A 20,295-nucleotide genomic window follows, 5' to 3' on the forward strand; every position below is an offset into this window, starting at 1 on the left:
GTGTCGTAATTACACTGGCTATATCTAATATTTCGGCTATGTTACCAAAACCGGTGCAAAACCAAATTTTGTTAGCAACCTAATTAGACACGATTATTGATTTGATTTCTCATGAAATGGTATCATTAGTTAGCTAATGTTGTTGGTGATTGGACATCTCATTGATGGAATAAGCATATTGGTTTTGCAATTATTATTTATTGACTCTTATTGCTTTTAAAAGTATAAATAGCTAATGATGAAATAAATAGAAACTTTGATGCCTAAGACTAACAACCAGTGGTAGTTACACATATGCTATATGAAGTCGAATCTTCTATGTGATTGTTGAGATTTTGATATGTTCTTTCTATTAAAGTCATGACTACGATTGATATCTATATCTCTTACTGTCAGTTGGTTGTTATGTTCAAAAGCTTAATCAAAGTGTTGCTTATAACATCTCTTTTCCTAAGGTTTATCATCAAGTTTAGGAAGATGCTTGTCGCCTTTACTAAGAGTTAATAATAGTTTAATGTCATGTTTTTTTTTAATCGCTAGTGGTTATGGAATTGACTTTTAAGTTAGTTAATATTTTTTTTCTAATTTGCTAAAAAGTCATTCGGTCATCACAACTTGTGCTAGAAAAATATCGTACCAAATCACGTGTGATTGAATAGTCAAACTCTGTCAAAATATTCAGCTGTATGAACAGATTAATATTCTTTATATGAATGTAGGCTAATACTATTATACATTTGATGTATAGTTTCTGGCCAGATGGCCGGGTTCTCTTAGACATAACATCTATGTATTGATGACAGAAAATCATAACAATGGATAAAAAGAGGGCAATTGTCCATAATAACACATTTTAAGTTTTTGTCTCGAAAATAGCAATAGAAGGAAAAAGTCACAAAAATAACATTCATTAAAAGATAAAATATTCTTAATACCCTTAGTTTAAAAGTAAATAAACAAACAAAAATAAACAAAAACAAATAAAATAAAAATAAAAATAATGAAAAAAAAGATTTTTTTTTAATAGTTTCAGACTATATGTCTTCAGATTCTAAATTTTTTTTATTTTCTTTTTGAAATTTTTTTTTTCGAATTTTTTTTTTTCAAATTTTCTTTTTATAATTCAAAAATACTTTTTGAAACTGTTTTTTTAAATTTTATTTTAAATTTTTTTAGTATTTATTTTTTATTTTATAAAATTTTAAACCCTAATTTCAAAACCCCACCCCCAACCCTAAAGTTTGGATTAATTAACCCAATGGGTATAAGTGTATATTTACCTCTTTAATGAAATCCATTTTTGTGACTTTGAACCTTGAGTAGGAGTGAGCACCTTACCCGATACCCGAAGCCGCACCCGAACCCGATCCGAAAAACCCGAACCGAAATCCGAACCGAAGTAGCAAAATACCCGAACAGATATTAAGTTAGGAGATATTGGATATCCGAACCCGAACGGGTAATATCTGAACCCGAATGAATATCCGAAGATAAATGAACATATATATATATTTACCCTTGTATTTCTAGTTTACATCTCTCTTTTTTTATTAAATATTTATATTGATGTTACACATACTATAAATCATAAGTGTATATATAATTATGGAGAAAATGATTTGATATTCATTTAAATTGCATGTCAAACTTTTTGTTTCATGTATTAACAAAAATTACATTCAAAGTTTAAAAACAATACCCAAGTTAATATCTATTTGTTTTTGAAATATTATCTCCAAACCTATTAATTATTTAATCTATAAAAATAAAAATTCAGTTAAGTGAAATCTATATTTTTAAATATAAAAAACTTAAAAAAGTGAAAAAAATTATTTTTTTTTCTTTTAAAATATAAATATCCGAACCCGATTCAAAATAACCGAACCCGAACTAAAAATACCCGAACCCGATTCGAAGTACAGAAATATCCGAACGGGTTCTCTATCCCTATACCGGAATATCCGAAAATCCGAAATACCCGACCCCAACCCGAACGGGTAACCAAACGCCCATCCCTAGTTTTGAGTGCTAGTTTAGGAACAAAAATTTGGTTTGGTGCTATCCTAATCTTTTTCTCATAAAAAGATAGAGAAACAAAAAAAAAAATCAAGTCAATTATCTCACACATAAAACAAAACACATTGGAGAGTAAATAAAACAGAAGCAAGAGAACACATGTTTGTTGTTGAAGCCTAAAAACCGGCAATCACGTTTAAGATTTTAATCAAACAATAATAAGAGAGATGATGTCAGAGATTTCATTTATATAAATGTACAAGTCGAACCAAGAAAGATGATTCAAGAACATGTAATCAGTAGTTTAAGAGATTGTAGTCTTTCTCTCTCACAGGTCACCACTACATCTACGTGCTTGCACAGTAGTTTCTTCATTAACTATTTATTTCAAAAGTTGTATCCATTCTCCATATGCATAGTTGCATACTAATCAAATTCAATCACATTTGATAGGTTGATATAACTATATGTTATATAATTTCATACAAAAAGGTTACACACTTGAACTAAAAACCTATAAATATAAAAGAATACAACAAAATTTATATCTCTACTCGATATATAATAGACGGATAAAATCATGACAAAACTAATTGTGTTCCTTCTTCGACATGAGAAGAATCCAACACAGTTGTGAACCCTTCTTCCATCATCGGTCTACTCACCAATCTAACCAAATCCTTTATCTCTTCAATCCTATAATGCATTGTGTCTCCCACAACAAATGTATGGCACTGCTTCTCCAAAGTGATCCAACTACAACCCACGTCTTTGCTCACCCCGTTCGCTCTCATGAGTCCCCAAACTCGTTCCACATCTCTCATCCTCCCTAAAACCGTGTAAATGCTTGCCAACAGCACATAAGTTGACGACTCCCTCGATCCAAGAGCAATTAGCTTCTCCCCTGCGTAAGCTCCTAGCTCACAGCTCCCATGGTTCTTACACGCGCTTAGCAGTATCCGCCAAAGGCATAGACCGTGATCGATACCAGCTGATTCGATGAACTCTTTCGCCTCTTTGAGCTGTCCTGCGCGGCTCAGCAGATCAACCATACACGCGTAGTGGTCCACCTTTGGAACAATCCCAAACTGATCGGACATATTATTGAAATAAGACCAGCCTCTCTCCACAAACCCTTTATGGCTACACGCTGATATAACGTTCACGAACGTGACATCATCCGGCTCTGTTCCTACCGCTAACATCTCCTCGAAAAGCTCTAAGGCTTCATCTCCACGTCCGTTATGGGAAAGGCCTGAGATCATCGCGTTCCAAGAGACAACGTCTTTGTAAGGAGTTCTTTGAAAGACGAGGCTCCCATCTTCTAAACTCCCGCACTTTGAGTACATTGTAGAAAGCGCGCTACCAATTGGAACTTCCAAGCTGAACCCGTGCTTGATTGTGTGACCGTGTACTTGCTTCCCCAGCTCCAAGGTAGCTAGAGAGGAGCAAGCTTTTAAAACACTTGCCATGGTTGGTTCATTTGGGATAATACCTTCACTTTTCATCCCGCAGTACAGAATCATAGCCTCTTCGTTATCTGAGTTTTGGACATACCCGCTAATGATCGACGTCCAAAGAGCGACATCACGTTCTTGTAGACAGTTAAACCCTTTCCTAGCATCTTCTAAACAACCAGCTTTCGCGTACATGTCAACCAAAGCTGTAGTCGCAAACAAATGATTCTCAAATCCCAACTTTAACAAAAAGGAATGAAGCTGTTTCCCTTCTTCTACATAGCAAATGTCACTGCACGCATTGAGAACCCCAACGATCGTGTATTCGCTAGGCTTGATTCCAGCAGAGAACATTCTCGAGAAAAGCTTCACTGCTTCGAGTGATTCCCCATTCTGAGAATAACCAGTGACCATTGCTGACCATGTAATCGAGTTTCTATCATCAGAAGAGTCAAACATCTTGCATGCTTCGTTCAAGCTCTCGCACTTTGAATACATGGTAACTAGCGCGTTACTCAAAGCTACAAACACGAGCAAACCATTTTTAACCGTGAGGGAATGGATTTGCCTGCCTAGGCCTACGTATTCGGTTGCAGCCAGCGAGCTAAGGACCGCGGTGAAGACATAGTCGCTATCACTTTCTTCGTCCTTCTCTCTAAGAAACAGATTGAAGACTTTAATGGCCTCGTCAACGCGTCCTCTTGTTGCAAAACCAGAAACCATGGTGGACCACGTATAGGTGTTCCTTTCAGGCATAAAGGCGAAGACTTTGAGTCCGTCCTCAACGAAGCCCGCTTTACAGTACATGCCCAACATCGAAGTGTCAACGTATATATCCCCAAAGCTTGACATTTTGACCACAAGCGCGTGAGCCTGCCTCCCAACTGTACAACTTCCAAGACTCGATTCAGCTTTAAAAATTCCAGCGAGGGTGTAAGCGTTTGGCAGCACATCTTGAGATCTCATCTCCTGGAAGAGCTGCATAACGGTGCGGGAGCTGGAGAGACCGCCGTGCTGGGAGTATCCAGTGATGAGACTGTTCCAGGATACGACATCCTTGCTTATAATGGAGCTGAAGATGGAGTGGGCTTTGGGTAAGTGTCCGCATTTAGCGTAGAGATTAACCAGGCCGTTGGCATGTTTGGTGCATGTCGATGCTCCAGCTCTGATGATCTGTGCATGAACTGCGCGTCCAGCCTTGAGGTTCCTTTGCTGTGAATGACGTGTCAGTTGGTGTAAAAACGTCGAAGTCGGAGTGACAGGATTGAGTTCTGTCTGGGAGGTACTCGGATGCATTTCTTTGATTGATGTTGAACATTGTTTGTCCCTGTAGGGAACGCAATGTTCAGATTATCCATTGTTAGATAATATCTTCTGACCCATGCCTATGAACAAAAGGGTGAAAGAAAATCATATAACGGAAAGATAAAGTACTTACAGGGTCTCTTCTGTTAATTTTTCTAGACCACTGTGTTCTTCCAATCCAGGTTTCGGTCTTCTTGCCAAACTCTAACAATTTTGAATGAATATCCATCTTAATGGTAGTAAAAGATATTCAAATATCACAAAGATGCTGAGACAGAGGTATTTTCTCTACCTCCCTGTCCAATTCAGTGAAAAGGCCAATACTTCCAGCTCCGTAAATATCTCTCTCTACTTTCTTCTTTATTGCTGTTGATTACACAAGGAGCAACATTCAAAATCCAAATTACTCAGAGAGTGCATGGAAACCCACTCACATTACGCCTAACGCTAAAGCTTACATCCCCCTGAAACACCTAGTATATTTCAAAATCCAGCAAGCACACTGATTCATATTTACGTCAATCATATCCTAAGTTCAAAAAATCTCTTGCCAGCACCGCCCTGACAACCCTTTAAAAAGTACCTTGAAACTTCTCCATGATATTTTACACATTCTCAACGAAGAAGCATGACAAAAAGTTTCAAAAGTAAAACAAAATTTACCCTTCACGGCAGGAGTTTTAATCATTGAATGTTCAAATCCTTTAGCGCAGCCTGAGTATAAGATTTTCCGACATTAGTGGCGCAAGTTCAACTGAACTTTAAATGACTCGACAACTATAATTGAACAAAAAAAAAGAACTTGACAAGGAACTATGAGAAAACATACCCAGAGAAAGATCGATACTTTACATTTTGCTAGAAGAACCACCAAGTAAAGGAACTCTAAGCCTATTCATTTGTCCCACTTAGCTTCTTCTTCTAAAGAAGCGGGCTTTTAAAGGCTGCAATATCACTAACAGTCATACAAAAAATGAGGGAGAAGTCTGCTCTTACATCACATGGCTATCTAAGGCATTTGATCGAACAGATTGTGCGCAGATATAATTTTAAAGAAACAGAACCGTGAACACATCTACAAGAAGAGAGACTTACGAATTCAGCTAGCAGTGGGGAGGAGAGTAATGGTGGTGACGGCTGTGAAATGGTGACGACGGCGCAGGATACAGAGACGGCTAGAGTAAGTGCGGTGAGAGAGCATGCGATACGATGTTGAACCAAGTTAGGGGGCGTTAGAGCAGCCCCATTAGAGGTTTTAGACAGGTTCATGGGCTCAGTATCATAGGGCCGGACCATTAAAAATAAAGATTAAATGGGTTATTTCTCGCGACCCGCCCCTTACGAGTGACCCCGTCCGATACGGGTTCACACCACGTGTCGCGAATTGATTGGAGACGCGGCGTCGACGTCACGCGGTGGAAAGGGGAGAGAGATTCATTTCTCTCTTTTGTCTCGAAAACTCTAGGGTTTCTTCCTCCCGGCGAAACCCCGTGCGACGACGATCTCTGTCCCTATTTCTCGAATTTGCTCCATCGATTCGACGAGTTATTGTCTCCTCTACTAACAGAGGTGGGTCTCGACTGGAATCTCCTTTATATTGATGTCGTTTTGGTTTCGAAATCGACTTAGGGGAAATTTCAATTTTTTTTTTACGATTTAGGGTTCGAAATCGAGAAGGGTTTTGATTTAATGCTGTATTACCTCGTCTAGGGGTTCGATTTATAGTTTTAAGGTTCGATTCTCGCGGATTGGAAATCGAAAAGGGTTTTTCGAGTTAGGGTTCAAAATAGAATTTGGGGGTTTCGATAAGTGGGTTTAGATCTTGTACTGGGTTCGATTCACGGTTTTGACTACTTTTGTCTCAATCGATTCACGGTTTTGATTATTTTTGATTCAATAGAAAAGGGTTAATCAATTTCATTTCTCTGTTTCAGATGGATCCCTCAGACGAGATAACAGATTTTAAGAGGAAGCAGGAGTTCATCGACCACCTGTACAACGTTGCCGATTCGTCATATGGGATGCCGACAAGCTGTCCGTGTGGTGGTAGAATCATCGACGAGGTTCGGGTGAAGGAGGAGTACGACACGCGTCCCGGGAAGCGCTTCTTCAGCTGCATAAACTACGAGGTAACCCACATCATTCGCATTCCCTTCATTAATCTCACATGTCTTATTATGTTGTCTAAATTTTCTAGTTAAATATGTTGTCTGACTGATGTTTCCGTGGTTTAACCAAGGCTGATGGGTTGCATTACCGTCAGCCTTGGGTTATAGGTGTCCAGGAGGAGATGGTACGCATGCGTGAGCGTGTGGATGAGGCTGTTGAGATCATCAAATGTGTGCCCATTCTCACTAAACAGATCGAGAGTCTTGAGGTTTGTGAACACTTTTTATCTCTTTGGGTGATCATCAAATTTGAGATCATCAAATTTGTGAACACTTTTTACGTTTTTATGAGTTACAAGTTTTCTTTATCTCTTATGTAGGCACAGGTTAAGAGGCTCACATTGCTGCTTGATAAGCTCACCGGTGACGTCTATAACCTCACAGTCCAGGCGGCTGCTCTGGAGAAGGCCTGTTTCGACTGAAACAGAACAGGTAAACTTTCAAACTAAACTGAAGTAGAACTTAACTAGGAACTTGAGTAGGAACTGTTTCCGTGTAGAGTAGGAACTGAGACTTAACTAGGAACTCGAGTAGGAACTGTTTCCGTGTGGTTACTTGCTTCCTCTGGTTGAACTGAGACTTAACTTGTTCATTAAATATCTAGAGTAGGGAGTGTAGTAGTACTTCATTAAATATCTAGTACTAGTTTGGTTCCGCTGGCTGTGTCTTAAACGTTTTAGAGTTTTTTAGAATTGATTTGATGTGTAATGAATGTCTGTGAACAAGTTGTTGTCTAATTAAGTGTAATGAATGTTTGGTAGTTAGGAAACCACACGTAACTCAAACGCAAGTAGTTCTTTAAAAAATACATAATCCTTTTTAAAACTTCTAACAAACAACAAAACACAACCCCAAACCAAAATGGATACGTTTTCACAAAGTTCTCCCGGTTTTGTGAACCTATTATCTTCCCAGTCCAGTAAAACCGTAGAAGTAGGGTCGTCTGAGGTTCCTAAACCGGCTGGTGAAAGGAGAAAGTGGACGACTCAAGAAGACATTATCCTCATCAGTGCCTGGTTAAACACAAGCAAAGATCCCATAGTTAGTAACCAGCAGAAACTAGGGTCGTTTTGGAGAAGAATAGAGGATTACTTTAATGCAAGCGCTCAGCTAGGTGGCTTTCTACCTAGAGAGTGGAGTCAGTGTAAGCAGAGGTGGGGAAGGGTGAATGAACAAGTGTGTAAATTTGTGGGAAGCTATGAGGCAGCATTGAAGGAGCAATCAAGTGGGCAGAACGAGAACGATGTCATGAAGTCAGCTCATGACATCTTCTTTAACGACCACCAGGCGAAGTTTGCACTTGAACACGCGTGGAGGGAGCTGAGGTATGATCAGAAGTGGAGATCGAACTCTATATCAAGAGATGGTGGAAAGGCGAAAATGAAGGAAGCTGCGGAGACGGTGCCTGACTCGGATGAGGCTAGGCCTCCTGGCGTTAAGGCTTGCAAAGCAGCCAAACGCAAGAAGCCTGGCAATGAAGCTGCATTTGATCGCCTGGAGATCATTCTAGAGAAGAAACAGAATATTTCGAAACAGAAAATACTTGATCGTCTCCTCTCTAAGAACATAGCTACTCTAACTGAAGCTGAGGTCGCTTTGAAGGACAAACTTGTTTCTGAGATGCTTTAGGTTGTTTAGTTGAAAATTTCTTGAACTCTTTGTTTGCTTCTTTACTTGCTTTGATAATTTTACAACTGCTTTTGTTGACTGGAAACTTATATTCTTCTGTGTTATTTTGCAGGTGAAAGGATCTGTGGGGCCGTTGGTCACGGGCATATGGGAGATAAAGTCTGGACTTGATGGGTTTTGTAGGTGTCACGGGTATTGTAGTAGTAGTAGTTCACGGGTTGTTCATGTAGTTGTAGTACTACATGTATCTTTTGGGTCGCAGCAGGTCAGTGTTTGTACTAGACACTAGTGATGAACTTGGTGTCACGGATTGTAATATGAAGTGTAGTATTTTGTTTGTCTCTACACTTCACGGGACTTGTAAAAGTTTGTTATAAAAAGGACAAGTATTTCTCTTCTCTCTAACATGTGTTTATGTTCTCTTCTCTCAAATGCCAAAGCATAGTTCTCTTCTCTGTATCTACAAATCATAGTTCTCTCAAGGTCGATACCCCTCCATCTTGTTCTCTCAAACCATCCGCCTTACTCTTGTTCTCTCAAACCAGCTGCCTCACTCTTGTTCTGTCGAACCAGCCAACCACTAGACACTCGCCGACTACAAAATCGAGTGACCAAGTAAAATCTAAAATTCTTTGTTTTGTTATCTATAGTCTGTAATTAATGTTCCACATATAAGTTATAATTAAAAACGAAAAAATGAAATTCCAAGATTTATTGAAAAAAAAAAATTAATGTTCCACATATAAGTTATAATTAAAAACGAAAATATGACATTCCAAGATTTATTTTTTTTTTTTTAAATTAATGTTATAATTAAAAACGAAAATATGATATTCCAAGAGATATTTAAAATAAAATTTAATGTTCCACATATAAGTTATAATTAAAAACGAATATATGATATTCGTAGAGATATTTAAAATATTTGTTTTTTTCAGTTATGACATCCTCAGAGTCAGATGGCGTTGATGAAGCCTTTGAAGATATGTTTGACGAAGAATTTGATAATATCATCGACTCCCTACTAGATGTTCAAACCAACAAGCCCAAAAAAAGAGCTTATATTGAAAGAGATCGGGAACAAGGACACATTCAACTATGGAACGACTATTTCCACGAAAATCCCACTTACCCGCCGGTGATGTTTAGGCGGCGTTTTCGAATGAACAAACCCTTGTTCCTCCGCATTGTTGATCGCCTTACTACTGAAGTTCCATACTTTCAGCAAAGAAGAAATGCTCACGGCAGGTACGGCCTATCACCACTTCAAAAATGTACTGCAGCTATACGTATGCTCGCATATGGTCAATCTGGAGATACGTATGACGAATATCTTCGACTTGGTGAAAGTACTGCACTTTTATGTTTAGAACATTTCACTAATGGGATAGTACAATTGTTTGGAGTTGAGTATCTAAGAACACCAACACCGGAAGATCTTCAACGATTACTCGACATTGGCGAGAAGCGCGGGTTTCCCGGGATGATAGGCAGCATTGATTGTATGCATTGGCAGTGGAAGAACTGTCCAACGGCTTGGAGAGGCCAATACACCCGTGGTTCAGGAAAACCAACAATTGTCTTAGAGGCTGTGGCATCAGAAGATCTTTGGATATGGCACGCATTTTTCGGATTACCAGGTACCCTCAACGATATCAATGTTCTTGATCGGTCACCAGTTTTTGATGATATACTGCAAGGTCGAGCCCCTAAAGTTAAATTCAAGGTCAACAACCACACTTACCGTATGGCGTACTACCTTACTGACGGAATTTATCCGAATTGGTCAACATTTATCCAATCCATCCCACTTCCTCAAGGTCCTAAAGCTGAGCTATTTGCCCAACGTCAAGAATCCACCAGAAAAGATGTCGAACGTGCTTTCGGGGTTTTGCAATCGAGGTTTGCAATAGTTAAAAACCCTGCTCTACTATGGGACAAGGAAAAGATAGGGAAAATTATGAGAACTTGTGTCATATTGCACAATATGATAGTGGAGGACGAACGAGACGGATACAGTCTTACTGATACATCTGAGTTCGAGTCAGGAGAGTCAAGCAGAGGTTCGAAGGTCAAAACGAGAGAAAGTTTGCATGCACATAATATGCTAGGCATGCGCCATGAACTTCGGGATTCAGGAAAACATGATAGGTTGAAAGCTGATTTAGTTGAAAATGTATGGCAAAAATTCGGTAATGAATAATCTTTCTATGTTCATCAATTATCAATGTAATGAATAAAATTTTATAAATTATTATATTTTATTCATGTATTAAAAAAAAAATCAAAACTAAATTTTTTTAAAAAAATTATTATTTTAATTCCTATGAACCCCTTCTTCGGGTTCACTAATGGAGAAGTACAAAATCAAGAAGTTCATCACTATTCATGGTCCCACCATAAATATATTAAAAAATTGGTATGAACCCCAAAGGGGGTTCACCAATGTAGATGCTCTTATTTTCAAAATTTACGGTTTTGTCTTTAACACAATGGGCCCTTCATTGATTATGGGCTTTTTGTTGCGGTTTTTGAGATTGTTTTACTTTTTCTATTCGTCAAAAATAAAATCTGTTTAATCGTTTATGAAGAAAAACGCAAATATCACTCAATTCGGACATCACTCATATCGCGTAAACAAGTTATTACTACACCAATTTTAATATTTTATCACTCCTATAGGTTAATTTGCTCTATTTGTTCATCCTGGTTTGTAGGTTTCTAATTGGTTTGAATCGGAAATATAAGGAGAGACGAACGATCTAGAGAATTTATAGAAACAACAAAATTTTGTTAAAAAAATTTCAGGAAACTTAAAATAGACGCCGTTGCCGAGGATCGAACCCGGGTCACCCGTGTGACATACGGGAATACTTACCACTATATTACAACGACTTTGATGCTAAGTTTCGTATGACTAAGGATTAATTCTACAAGTTTAATTTTCCTTGAGACAAAGACCATATAACCGAAGTTATGTCTCTGTACACTAAGATAAATGAACTTCAACTAAAAATATTGTCATATAACCAAAGTTGATAAGTGTTTATGAAGTTGAGAATCATAAGGGATAACAGTGGAAGGTGTTCTCTCTGTAAACTAACTTGTTTGGAAATAACAACTTAAAGAGTTTTCTCTGAGTCTCTGACCCTTCAGCTACCATCACTCCCAGAAGAAGTTATGGACCATGGGACAATCCGGTGCATCAGATGTTCTGTTAGCAGACAACATTATTGAGCCATTGATAAAAGTGGATTCACCAAAGGAACCCAAAGATGAAGATCCTGACCTTATAGACAAAGTCAACAGACCATAGGTTTTGATCCTCCGCAGCTCTGCTCTTTTGGTGTGATAGCCTCTAGAAAACTCTTAAAAGAGACGAAGAAGTACTATGGAAGATAGACTGGAATGAGACTATACCAAACCCGGATGTCAGGGTTGAGTATGAGCCGGTGGCGGAGCCATAAACTTTTTGAACTGGATCAAAAATGTTTTTAACATAATTAATAAACTATATAAAAACTATATTCTACAATCTTCATAATCTGAAACCTTTTTATTACAGTTTCATTGACTATATCTTTAAATATTTGTTTCGATAAAAAATAGAAACATATTTATTCCAACCAATTACCAAATTGATCAAACTAAGAATGATTAAACCGTTTTGATGTGTATTTTTTATGAGTATTGCCTTATGACCTCGAAGTTGATAAAGTTCTCGAGTTAAATATTCATATTTTACTTTTTTTTCTTTGATTATAGGGATATTACAATATTTTTTGTTTCACCAGGATCATCTATATAATTGGCCCATTATTTATCTAATTAAGAAAAAGTTAGTCAATTTCTAAATATGAAACTAGCTGTTAAAAATATTCAGGTTATTAACATAAACCCTAAATATTTTTGTTGAATTTGAATCAATGAATCATAATCATCTTTAGTTTGATAAATAAATAATCAAACACCAAAATATAAGATTAAAAAAAAATCCAATTTGAAATTAGTCCAAAACATGTTTGATTTCACATTTTTGAAGAAGATGAGTTTGTTTATTAATTTATTTTTAATGTTCTTAACATAAATTACTATACTATTTGGGCCTATATAATTTGGGCTTAAAACTAATATGTAACTAAGTTTAAAATTAAAACATATTGATTTCATGAGTTTTTGCAATCGTAAAAATTGAGATAAAAATTAATACAAATCCAAATTTTATTAAATAAACTAGATCCGGTGTCCGCGCAACGCGCGGATAACATGTTCAAATTAAGTAAATTTATACTTTTGATTGGTAGTTTTTTTAGTTTAAGAAGTTGTTTGTTAATTTTGTGTGTTGTAGATTTAACCTTAGAGTTTTGGTTTGAATGTGATGGGGTGATCATTTTCTCTTTTTTTAAATAACAGTAAGTTTGAATAATATATTGTGTTGAGCAATCAATTTTCGTAGGAGAAAAGAGTATTTTTGAGTATTTAGTGGTGTCGTTAGTTATCAGGCTTAAGATAAAAGTTTATTCCTCTTTTGGAAGCGTTGTATGATATCAATGTCGGTGTCGAAGTAAAAGCGCGATCCAGGTGTGATTGTAAGTGATAATATCCCTGAAAAAGTAAAATATTTGTAAGCATTTATTTTGACATAAACTTTATGTTTAGTTTATTACCTTCATGTAACCGTGGAATGATACTTGTGATGATTACGATTTAGTTTTTCCTGGTAGATATGCGATTTAGCTCCCTGAAATTTTCTGCCTTGTTGTTCCAGATAGTTAGACGTACCATTTTGGATCTACAAATAATGATTGTATTATTTATTTATTGCTTAAAATAAATATTATTTAATAAAGTGTTAGTACCTATGTAAACGCAATGCAATGATGATCTTTGTATCTGTGTTCTTGTTATATATATCACTTCCTTGGATGAGGCATATTCGGCCAACAACATCTGTGATAATAATTTGTTTTTAGTGAGGAAAAAAAGAATTTATTTGTTTGCGAGACCGGTAATGGTTTTTTTTTACCTGGGAGAAAATTGGTTGCACTTGTTAAGCTAATCAACTGGGGATAGTTTTGGGGCCGTAATATGCATGAAGGTATTGGTGGAATGTTTTCTGCAATCTGTGTAATAATTGTTGTCTCGTTGATATTGATTATGTATAGTTGAACTGTAAGCATGTACCGTTGGTTATTGGAAAGGAGATTAAAATATCTAATGTGATAAATTTTCCCTTCCTCGAACCGTTGGTACATTTTTTGTTCCTGTTAAGTGGTTTAAAGTTATCATTTCAAATGTAGTTGGAATAATAAAAACATAGTATCTTTTAGACAAACTTGGATGTCAAGATAAATGAAAGGTGTTCTTAAGAAAGCATTTTTGTTTTTGTGATTTGTGATGGGCCACATCCTAATGATCCTAATAATTATTGGTTGCGGTTCGAGGTTGTCGCTCCGGTTATTGTGATATCCGGCTGCATGATCTGCACATATAACAGTGGGATTTATTTTTTTATTGCCCATCTTTTATATTTTTATATTTTTTTGAAGTGAGCGTAGTTATAAACTTATAGTTTGTTTGTTTTTTAAAAAAAATTGGATTTCTTTTCTTTAATTAAAGAATATGTATTTGAAGTGAACAGAATTTAATTTAATTATAAAAAATTGGATTTTTGAAGTGAAGATAGTTTGTTTGTTTATTTTTTATTGCCCAACTTCCATTTTTTTTTTAAAAAAAGGACGAATCATGAATATTTGGAAGTGTTAATTTTTTATTATTTTGGTGGGTTTGCTAGTAGGTTTCAATTTTCATCGAATTTTATAGTGTATGTGTGTGGAATTAGTATTTTATGATAGACAGTGTAAAATGGTCCATAATTTGTATTTTAAAATTAAAAACATCAGTACTATATAAAAGGAAAACCTACATTTGCAAACAATTATAATGATGTGCTTTTATATTTGTTTTATGAAAAATTGCCACAAATAACACATTCATAGTACAACTTTTCATGTTTACACACTTTTACCCTCACTTTTAATGAAGGGTAAAAGACAATTATACTCTTAGAATTAACTAATCTAGACTTAGGGTTTAGAGTTGAGGGGTGGGATATGGTTTTTAGAATTTGAAATTTAGGATTATAGTAAATATATAAATAAATACTTAAAAATATATAAAAAAAATTTAAAAATAGTTTCAAACATAATTTTCATTTTTCAAAAAGAAATTTGAAAATAAAAATTTCAAAAAAAATTCGAAAAAAAAAATTCAAAAAAAAAGTTTATATAAAAGTTCGAATTTGAAAAAGTATAATTCGAAAACATAAATTTTTTTTACTTTTTTCTATTTTTTTTAATTTTTTAAATTTTTTTTTTATCTTTCTTTTATTTTTTTTTAATTTTTTTAATTTTTTAATTTTTAATTTTTTATTTAAATAATGATTTATTATATATATAAATAACAAGGGCATAAGAGTATTTTGCTACTTAATGAAGAATGTATTTTTGAAAATGTCTATTTAGTGGTGATAAAACTGAAAAGTGGTACCATGAAAGTGGTAAACATGTAATTTCCTTTTTTTTATTAGAGTTTTGGATTAGAGCATTAAATTAATATAACAATACTAATAATTGTTTGCAATTAGTTATTAAAAACGTCAATAGAAACGTCTCCATTATAATCTCCAGAGTGGTTGGCCCGTCCTATGGTGAAAATTTTGTATCAAAATTTTTTTAATGGTTTTATATAAATTTATGAAACAATTTAAAATTATTATAGAAAATGGTATTACATACAAACAAATAATGAATATAATTCAGAGATTATATTGTTATTTTTAATAAATATTTTTGGTTTGAATTAAAATTCAAAGATTTTAATAGGTAAAAGTGAAGATACGTTCTTTGTGAGAAAGTTATTGATTGGAGAATTTGTCTTTGATTTTGGACTTTTGTGATTCACATGTGTGTTTTCCAACTGATTTGTATATAGAGCACTTATGATGTTTATCAACATTATGTAAAATGAGTTATTTATTCATCTATATTTTTCTAAGTAATAATTTAGATTTTTTAATATTATTTAAGCATAAGAACTTATTTCTAAATCAGTCTAGACTAATAATGTATTGTATTCAATACAATAGTAGTATTCTTTAAGGTGGAGGCTGAGTGTATTCTTGAGACATAGCAAAAGGTTACGGGATGTGGGCTGAGCAAAAGGTTACGGGATGTGGGCTGAGTGAGTTTCTAGGTTTTTAGTGATACTTAGGAGTTGGACCAGCCCGTGACAAAACTGTGGGCTGAATGAGTTTATAGGTTTTTAGTGATACTCAGGAGTTGGACCAGCCCGTGACAAAACTATGTTCCTATTTATTTGGTGAGGCCTAGTCCGGTAGTGATATGGCTGAATGATTGGTGAAGATTTTTTTTGCCTATGTGGCAGTGTTTAGGGAACTTTAATTTAGCCCCTTTTATATAGTAGGATGATTTAATTTTGTCTTTAACTATTAGTGTTTCCATTATTTTTGTGGGGTTCCATTTTTTAGTGGGGTCAATTTTAGTTGGGCAATTGTCAATAATAGCACATTTTGAAGTTTATGTCTCAAAAATAGCACTAGAAGGAGAAAGTCACAAAAATGACATTCGTTAAAGGGTAAAATATCCCTAATACCCTTGGTTTAAAATTAAATAAACAAACAAAAATAAATAAAAATAAATAAAATAAAAATTAAAAAAATGAAAAAAAGATTTTTTTTTTTTTATATAGTTTCAGATTATATGTTTTCAGATTCGAAATTTTTATAATTTTTTTTTTCGAAATTTATTTTTTTTTATTTTTTTTTCATATTTTCTTTTTATAGTTTAAAAATACTTTTTAAAACTGTTTTAAAAATTTTTATTTTTTATTTTAATATTTTTTTTATAAAATTTTAAACCCTAAAATTCCAAAACCCCACCCCTTAACTCTAAACCCTAAGGTTTGGATTAATTAACCCAAGAGGTATAAGTGTATATTTACCTCTTTAATGAAACATATTTTTGTGACTTTGAACCTTGAGTGCTACTTTGGGAACATAAACTTGGTTTGGTGCTATCATAGTCTTTTTCTCATTTTAATTTTCTATTAGGGCTAATACATTTTAACTAAAAAGAAATATAAATATTTTTTTTAAAAGCCTCCGCCCCTGGTATAAGCTATGGGCACTTAACAATCATTGATTGCGTTTTAACATGAAAGTGATGAATCCAAAGACAAATCAGCTTGTCAACATGATAACTGCACATGCAGGAACAATTGAGAAGGATATGATGCAAAATTGCAAATGCTCTAATAACAGTCTCTATAGGTATATGTGTGTCAAATAGAGAATATGAACTTCTTCTAGATATTTTTAGAACAGATCTCAATTTTTAAATATACTAGCTAGCTTGTGCGCAGAGAGAAGAAATGAATCGAGAATCAGTTTGTCCTTCATAATTATGGTTCTAACCACCATTGTATTTGTAGGCATCTCATTAGCTACTTATATATTCTACAAGTACTACTTTCAGATAATGTCACGTTGCCACTTATGGATTCATAGATTGTCTATTATGGCTCAGTACATGCCACACGATAGCAAAACACTAATGAAGACTCGAAGCAAATGATAACTCTTGAATTTTGAGGCGTTCCCTTGATATATTGTTCGGAAATACCATGCATTGTTTAAAAAGGACAAAAACTAAAAATAAAAAATAAATGCTTTCATTGAGAGTTGAACTCAAGACCTCCCGCTTACTAAACAGGTGCTCTAACCAACTGAGCTATGAAAGCATTTGGTTTCTTCAGGTGTCTGTAACCAAATTAGCCAGACTAGCAATGCAATGGACTTGTATCTAACAAACCTTTGCTCTCTTGTGACGACGATTTTTTTTCAGCTACCAGTGATCTTTGTAGCTTCTGTAAAAATACACAAAAATGGTATAATATTTAACATGTTTACCCAAAAAAAAAAAACTGTGCTCTTGGCTTAGACTATAACTACTCTTATTTTGACGTTGTAATCGAAAAATGTTTTAAAGAATTGGCACCACTAACCAAACTCGGTGACCGGTGTGGTTTTAGCAGTGGGCATCAAGCATATGAGATCAAAACTTAAATCGCTGCTTTGCTTCTTCTTTAATTCCAAGATAAATCGAATCATCAAAGATTCAAAGTCAAGCTCTCTATGGGTTAGTCGCCGGAACAATCGCTTACTATCTATGGGTTAAACCGGCTCAGGATCTCAAAAAGGAACAACAGGTACCCATTTCGACACTCTGGATCCATTTTTATGTTTTGTCTAATGTCCGATCTCAGTTTCGTCTATGGTTTGATTAGGCTAGGGAACTTCTGGCGGTGGCGGATTCAAATCAATACGTGGAGAAGAGTAAACCAGTCGCTGATCCTCAGGTTACTGGTCTGATATATGGAAACAAGAACAAAACTGATAAACCACAGGAGAGTAACTATACTTTTCTGAAACATCTTTGTTGTAGTGTAAGCTAGGCTCCTTCCACAGTACAAGTTGTGACATACAAACAATCGAATAAAAATGATGGAAACCTTTTTTGTGAAGGATTTTTAAATGCATTGTCATGTTTGAGAACCGAATCTTAAACTTTCGTTTATGACTTTTGATGAGCGGGTGTGTTTATTTTTCCGGGTCGGGTCGGACTGAACCAGAAACTAGCGTTTTGTAAGTAAAACCCAAAAAGACTCTGACCTTAACTAAAGCAGGCTCATATTAATCCAATTTAAATGGGCCGGATCTGACACGGCCCAATAACAAAAAGCTAATACAATGGAGCGACCTCCATCGTCAACAATCTAACCAACATCATCTCCTCCATTGCTATTCGCTTCCCGAATCATCATCGACGACGATGAGGATCACGCAGATCTTATCATCTCTGCTAATAATTTCACTCTCTTCAATCTCCAATGTCTCCTCCGATCAGATCTTCCCAGCTCATCTAGGTACTTCACTTCTCTCAAATTTGATTATTCCAATTGATTCTTGATCAATCTCTCTCTTAACAGTGGGAACATTCAGCCGAAACAATCGCGAACCAAAGTACACGATCGAGTATCTCCCCGAAGACGCACCTTTCCACCCGGTAAAATCAAATCAAAATCAAATCTCCAATCTTCACAGTTTCTTGACCTAAACAGTGTTTGATCTAATATATAGGGTGATAATCTGGAGTCTATGGTGATGCTTGACAAGCAAGGGCGCAGATTCTTGTGTTTCTTACCAAAGGAGGAAGAATCAGCAACCGGATGGACCTCTACGCAGCAGAACATCAGCACTGTGTTGATGGAAACTGATAAACAGCTCAAGCTCAAGACTCCTGATGAGCTGCTTCAGCCACTCAATGATCAGTGCCTTCTCAGGGTGAGTAAAGGGGGGGCCTTTTGAGTTCATGTTTCTTTGACCGGAACTGAACCGGTGTTTTTTTTTGGGGTGCAGCAAGAGGGTTGGTGGTCGTATGAGTTTTGTCATCTTGGGTCTGTAAGGCAGTTACACGTTGAGGATGGCAATAAGGTTTATATGCTTTTTTCATCTGCTTTCTTGATTCTCTTTGTGGTTTTATGAATACTCTTTTGTGTCATGTGACTGTAGATTGTGCAAGAGTTTTCCTTGGGTAAGTATGACGCAGAGGCAACTGCTGCTTTTAATCAGAATGTTTCTCATGCTTCTACTATGAAAGAGAGGTATATAAAGCTGTGGTTTTACTTTTGTTTTAACGTTTATAGCCCAAGGTTGTGTATCTCAGAGACTGTGTTTGTGTGTTTTTGAAGGTATCATTCTCATATATTCACCAATGGAACCACCTGTGATCTTACAGGAACGCCTCGTGAAGTCGAGGTATAGGGTATAGCCTAGTGTATGCTGATTTTTGAGAATTAAGGATTCATTATTCTTGAAATTTTCTAAATGCAGGTGAGGTTTGTATGCGCGGAGACCAGGGCAATGGTCACTTCTATCACTGAGCTATCCACTTGCAAGTACGCTCTGACTGTTCAGTGTCCGACCTTGTGCAAGCATCCGTAAGTAATCTCGTTTGCTTTAAGTCTTGTTTTCAATAGAGACTTTGTACTGTCACATCACATCGTCGTAATGCAAAATATATGTTTGATCGTGTATGTTAATTACCAAAGAGAAGAACAAAAAACAACTTGAAACGATGTCCGAAATGGAGACATAAATTTAGTTGATATAGTAAAACTTATGATCCCTTTGGTTTGTTAAACTTGTTCTTCTTGTGGGGGCATTGCAGGCTGTTTCAGCTAGAGAAACCAGTGTCACACACGATCCACTGCAATTTGATTCCGCAGGAAGAAGACACAACAAGAAACGAGGAGGAACGAGTAGTAGGCGAATCACCTAAGGTTGCCGATTCTTGAAAACTACTTTTAAGTGAATCACAGGAGTAACAGTTAATACAGTAACTATATAGAGCTAGTATATGTCCAGTGTCGGTGTGTTTACTCGTTGAATTGTGCATGGTCCCAAAACCTGTTTTCACCAAGAATGAATGAGATGAATTTATTCCAAGTTTTAGTTGATTCTTATTCATCTTATCTCATTCATTTTGTGTTCAATCATATCCTTTTTGATGTTTTCCATTTACATCTGGTCATGAGAAAATTATTTAAAGCAATACCAGAAACAAAAGTCTATAACAGGC

General features: G+C 35.6%; 5 protein-coding genes and 1 non-coding gene across 12 annotated transcripts in view; 4 read left to right on the forward strand and 2 right to left on the reverse strand.

The window, feature by feature from the left end:
• LOC117134085 overlaps positions 1–20,295 on the forward strand; it is a 905,201-nt gene that overhangs the window by 475,469 nt on the left and 409,437 nt on the right. The gene's annotated exons all lie outside the window — the stretch shown is intronic.
• LOC103867518 (pentatricopeptide repeat-containing protein At2g33680) lies at positions 2,441–6,041 on the reverse strand. Of its 6 annotated transcripts, none has more exons than XM_033291731.1 (6): positions 5,874–6,041; positions 5,631–5,733; positions 5,442–5,492; positions 5,071–5,144; positions 4,912–4,982; positions 2,441–4,800 (listed from the first exon to the last, which is right to left on the reverse strand). In XM_033291731.1, exons 3-6 carry the CDS (start codon positions 5,464–5,466, stop codon positions 2,595–2,597), a joined length of 2,376 nt encoding a protein of 791 aa, XP_033147622.1. In that variant the 5' UTR covers positions 5,467–5,492; positions 5,631–5,733; positions 5,874–6,041; the 3' UTR covers positions 2,441–2,594. The 6 variants fall into 6 exon arrangements, with proteins under 6 accessions (XP_033147622.1, XP_009143839.1, XP_009143840.1 ...); XM_009145591.3 differs by having other exon boundaries at positions 5,608–5,733; XM_009145592.3 differs by having other exon boundaries at positions 5,608–5,722; positions 5,874–6,013.
• LOC103867519 (putative nuclease HARBI1) lies at positions 6,336–14,892 on the forward strand. 2 transcript variants are annotated; one of them, XM_033291766.1, is made up of 4 exons: positions 6,336–6,907; positions 7,018–7,155; positions 7,267–7,378; positions 8,688–14,892. In XM_033291766.1, the coding sequence occupies exon 4, from the start codon at positions 9,516–9,518 to the stop codon at positions 10,776–10,778; it is 1,263 nt and encodes a 420-aa protein (XP_033147657.1). In that variant the 5' UTR covers positions 6,336–6,907; positions 7,018–7,155; positions 7,267–7,378; positions 8,688–9,515; the 3' UTR covers positions 10,779–14,892. The 2 variants fall into 2 exon arrangements, with proteins under 2 accessions (XP_033147657.1, XP_033147656.1); XM_033291765.1 differs by having other exon boundaries at positions 6,336–7,155.
• On the forward strand, positions 7,808–8,864 carry LOC103867825 (glutathione S-transferase T3-like). Its single transcript, XM_033291914.1, has 2 exons — positions 7,808–8,557; positions 8,688–8,864. The coding sequence occupies exons 1-2, from the start codon at positions 7,808–7,810 to the stop codon at positions 8,862–8,864; spliced, it is 927 nt and encodes a 308-aa protein (XP_033147805.1).
• On the reverse strand, positions 17,322–17,395 carry TRNAT-AGU. Its single transcript has one exon. It is a non-coding gene; the product is annotated as a tRNA-Thr (tRNA).
• Positions 18,321–20,216, forward strand: LOC103867521 (protein OS-9 homolog). The gene is made up of 8 exons (XM_009145594.3): positions 18,321–18,580; positions 18,644–18,720; positions 18,795–18,998; positions 19,074–19,148; positions 19,227–19,318; positions 19,406–19,472; positions 19,548–19,654; positions 19,885–20,216. Exons 1-8 carry the CDS (start codon positions 18,487–18,489, stop codon positions 20,009–20,011), a joined length of 843 nt encoding a protein of 280 aa, XP_009143842.1. The 5' UTR covers positions 18,321–18,486; the 3' UTR covers positions 20,012–20,216.

This window comes from Brassica rapa, chromosome A05, assembly GCF_000309985.2.
Source record: "Brassica rapa cultivar Chiifu-401-42 chromosome A05, CAAS_Brap_v3.01, whole genome shotgun sequence".
NCBI lineage: Eukaryota > Viridiplantae > Streptophyta > Magnoliopsida > Brassicales > Brassicaceae > Brassica > Brassica rapa.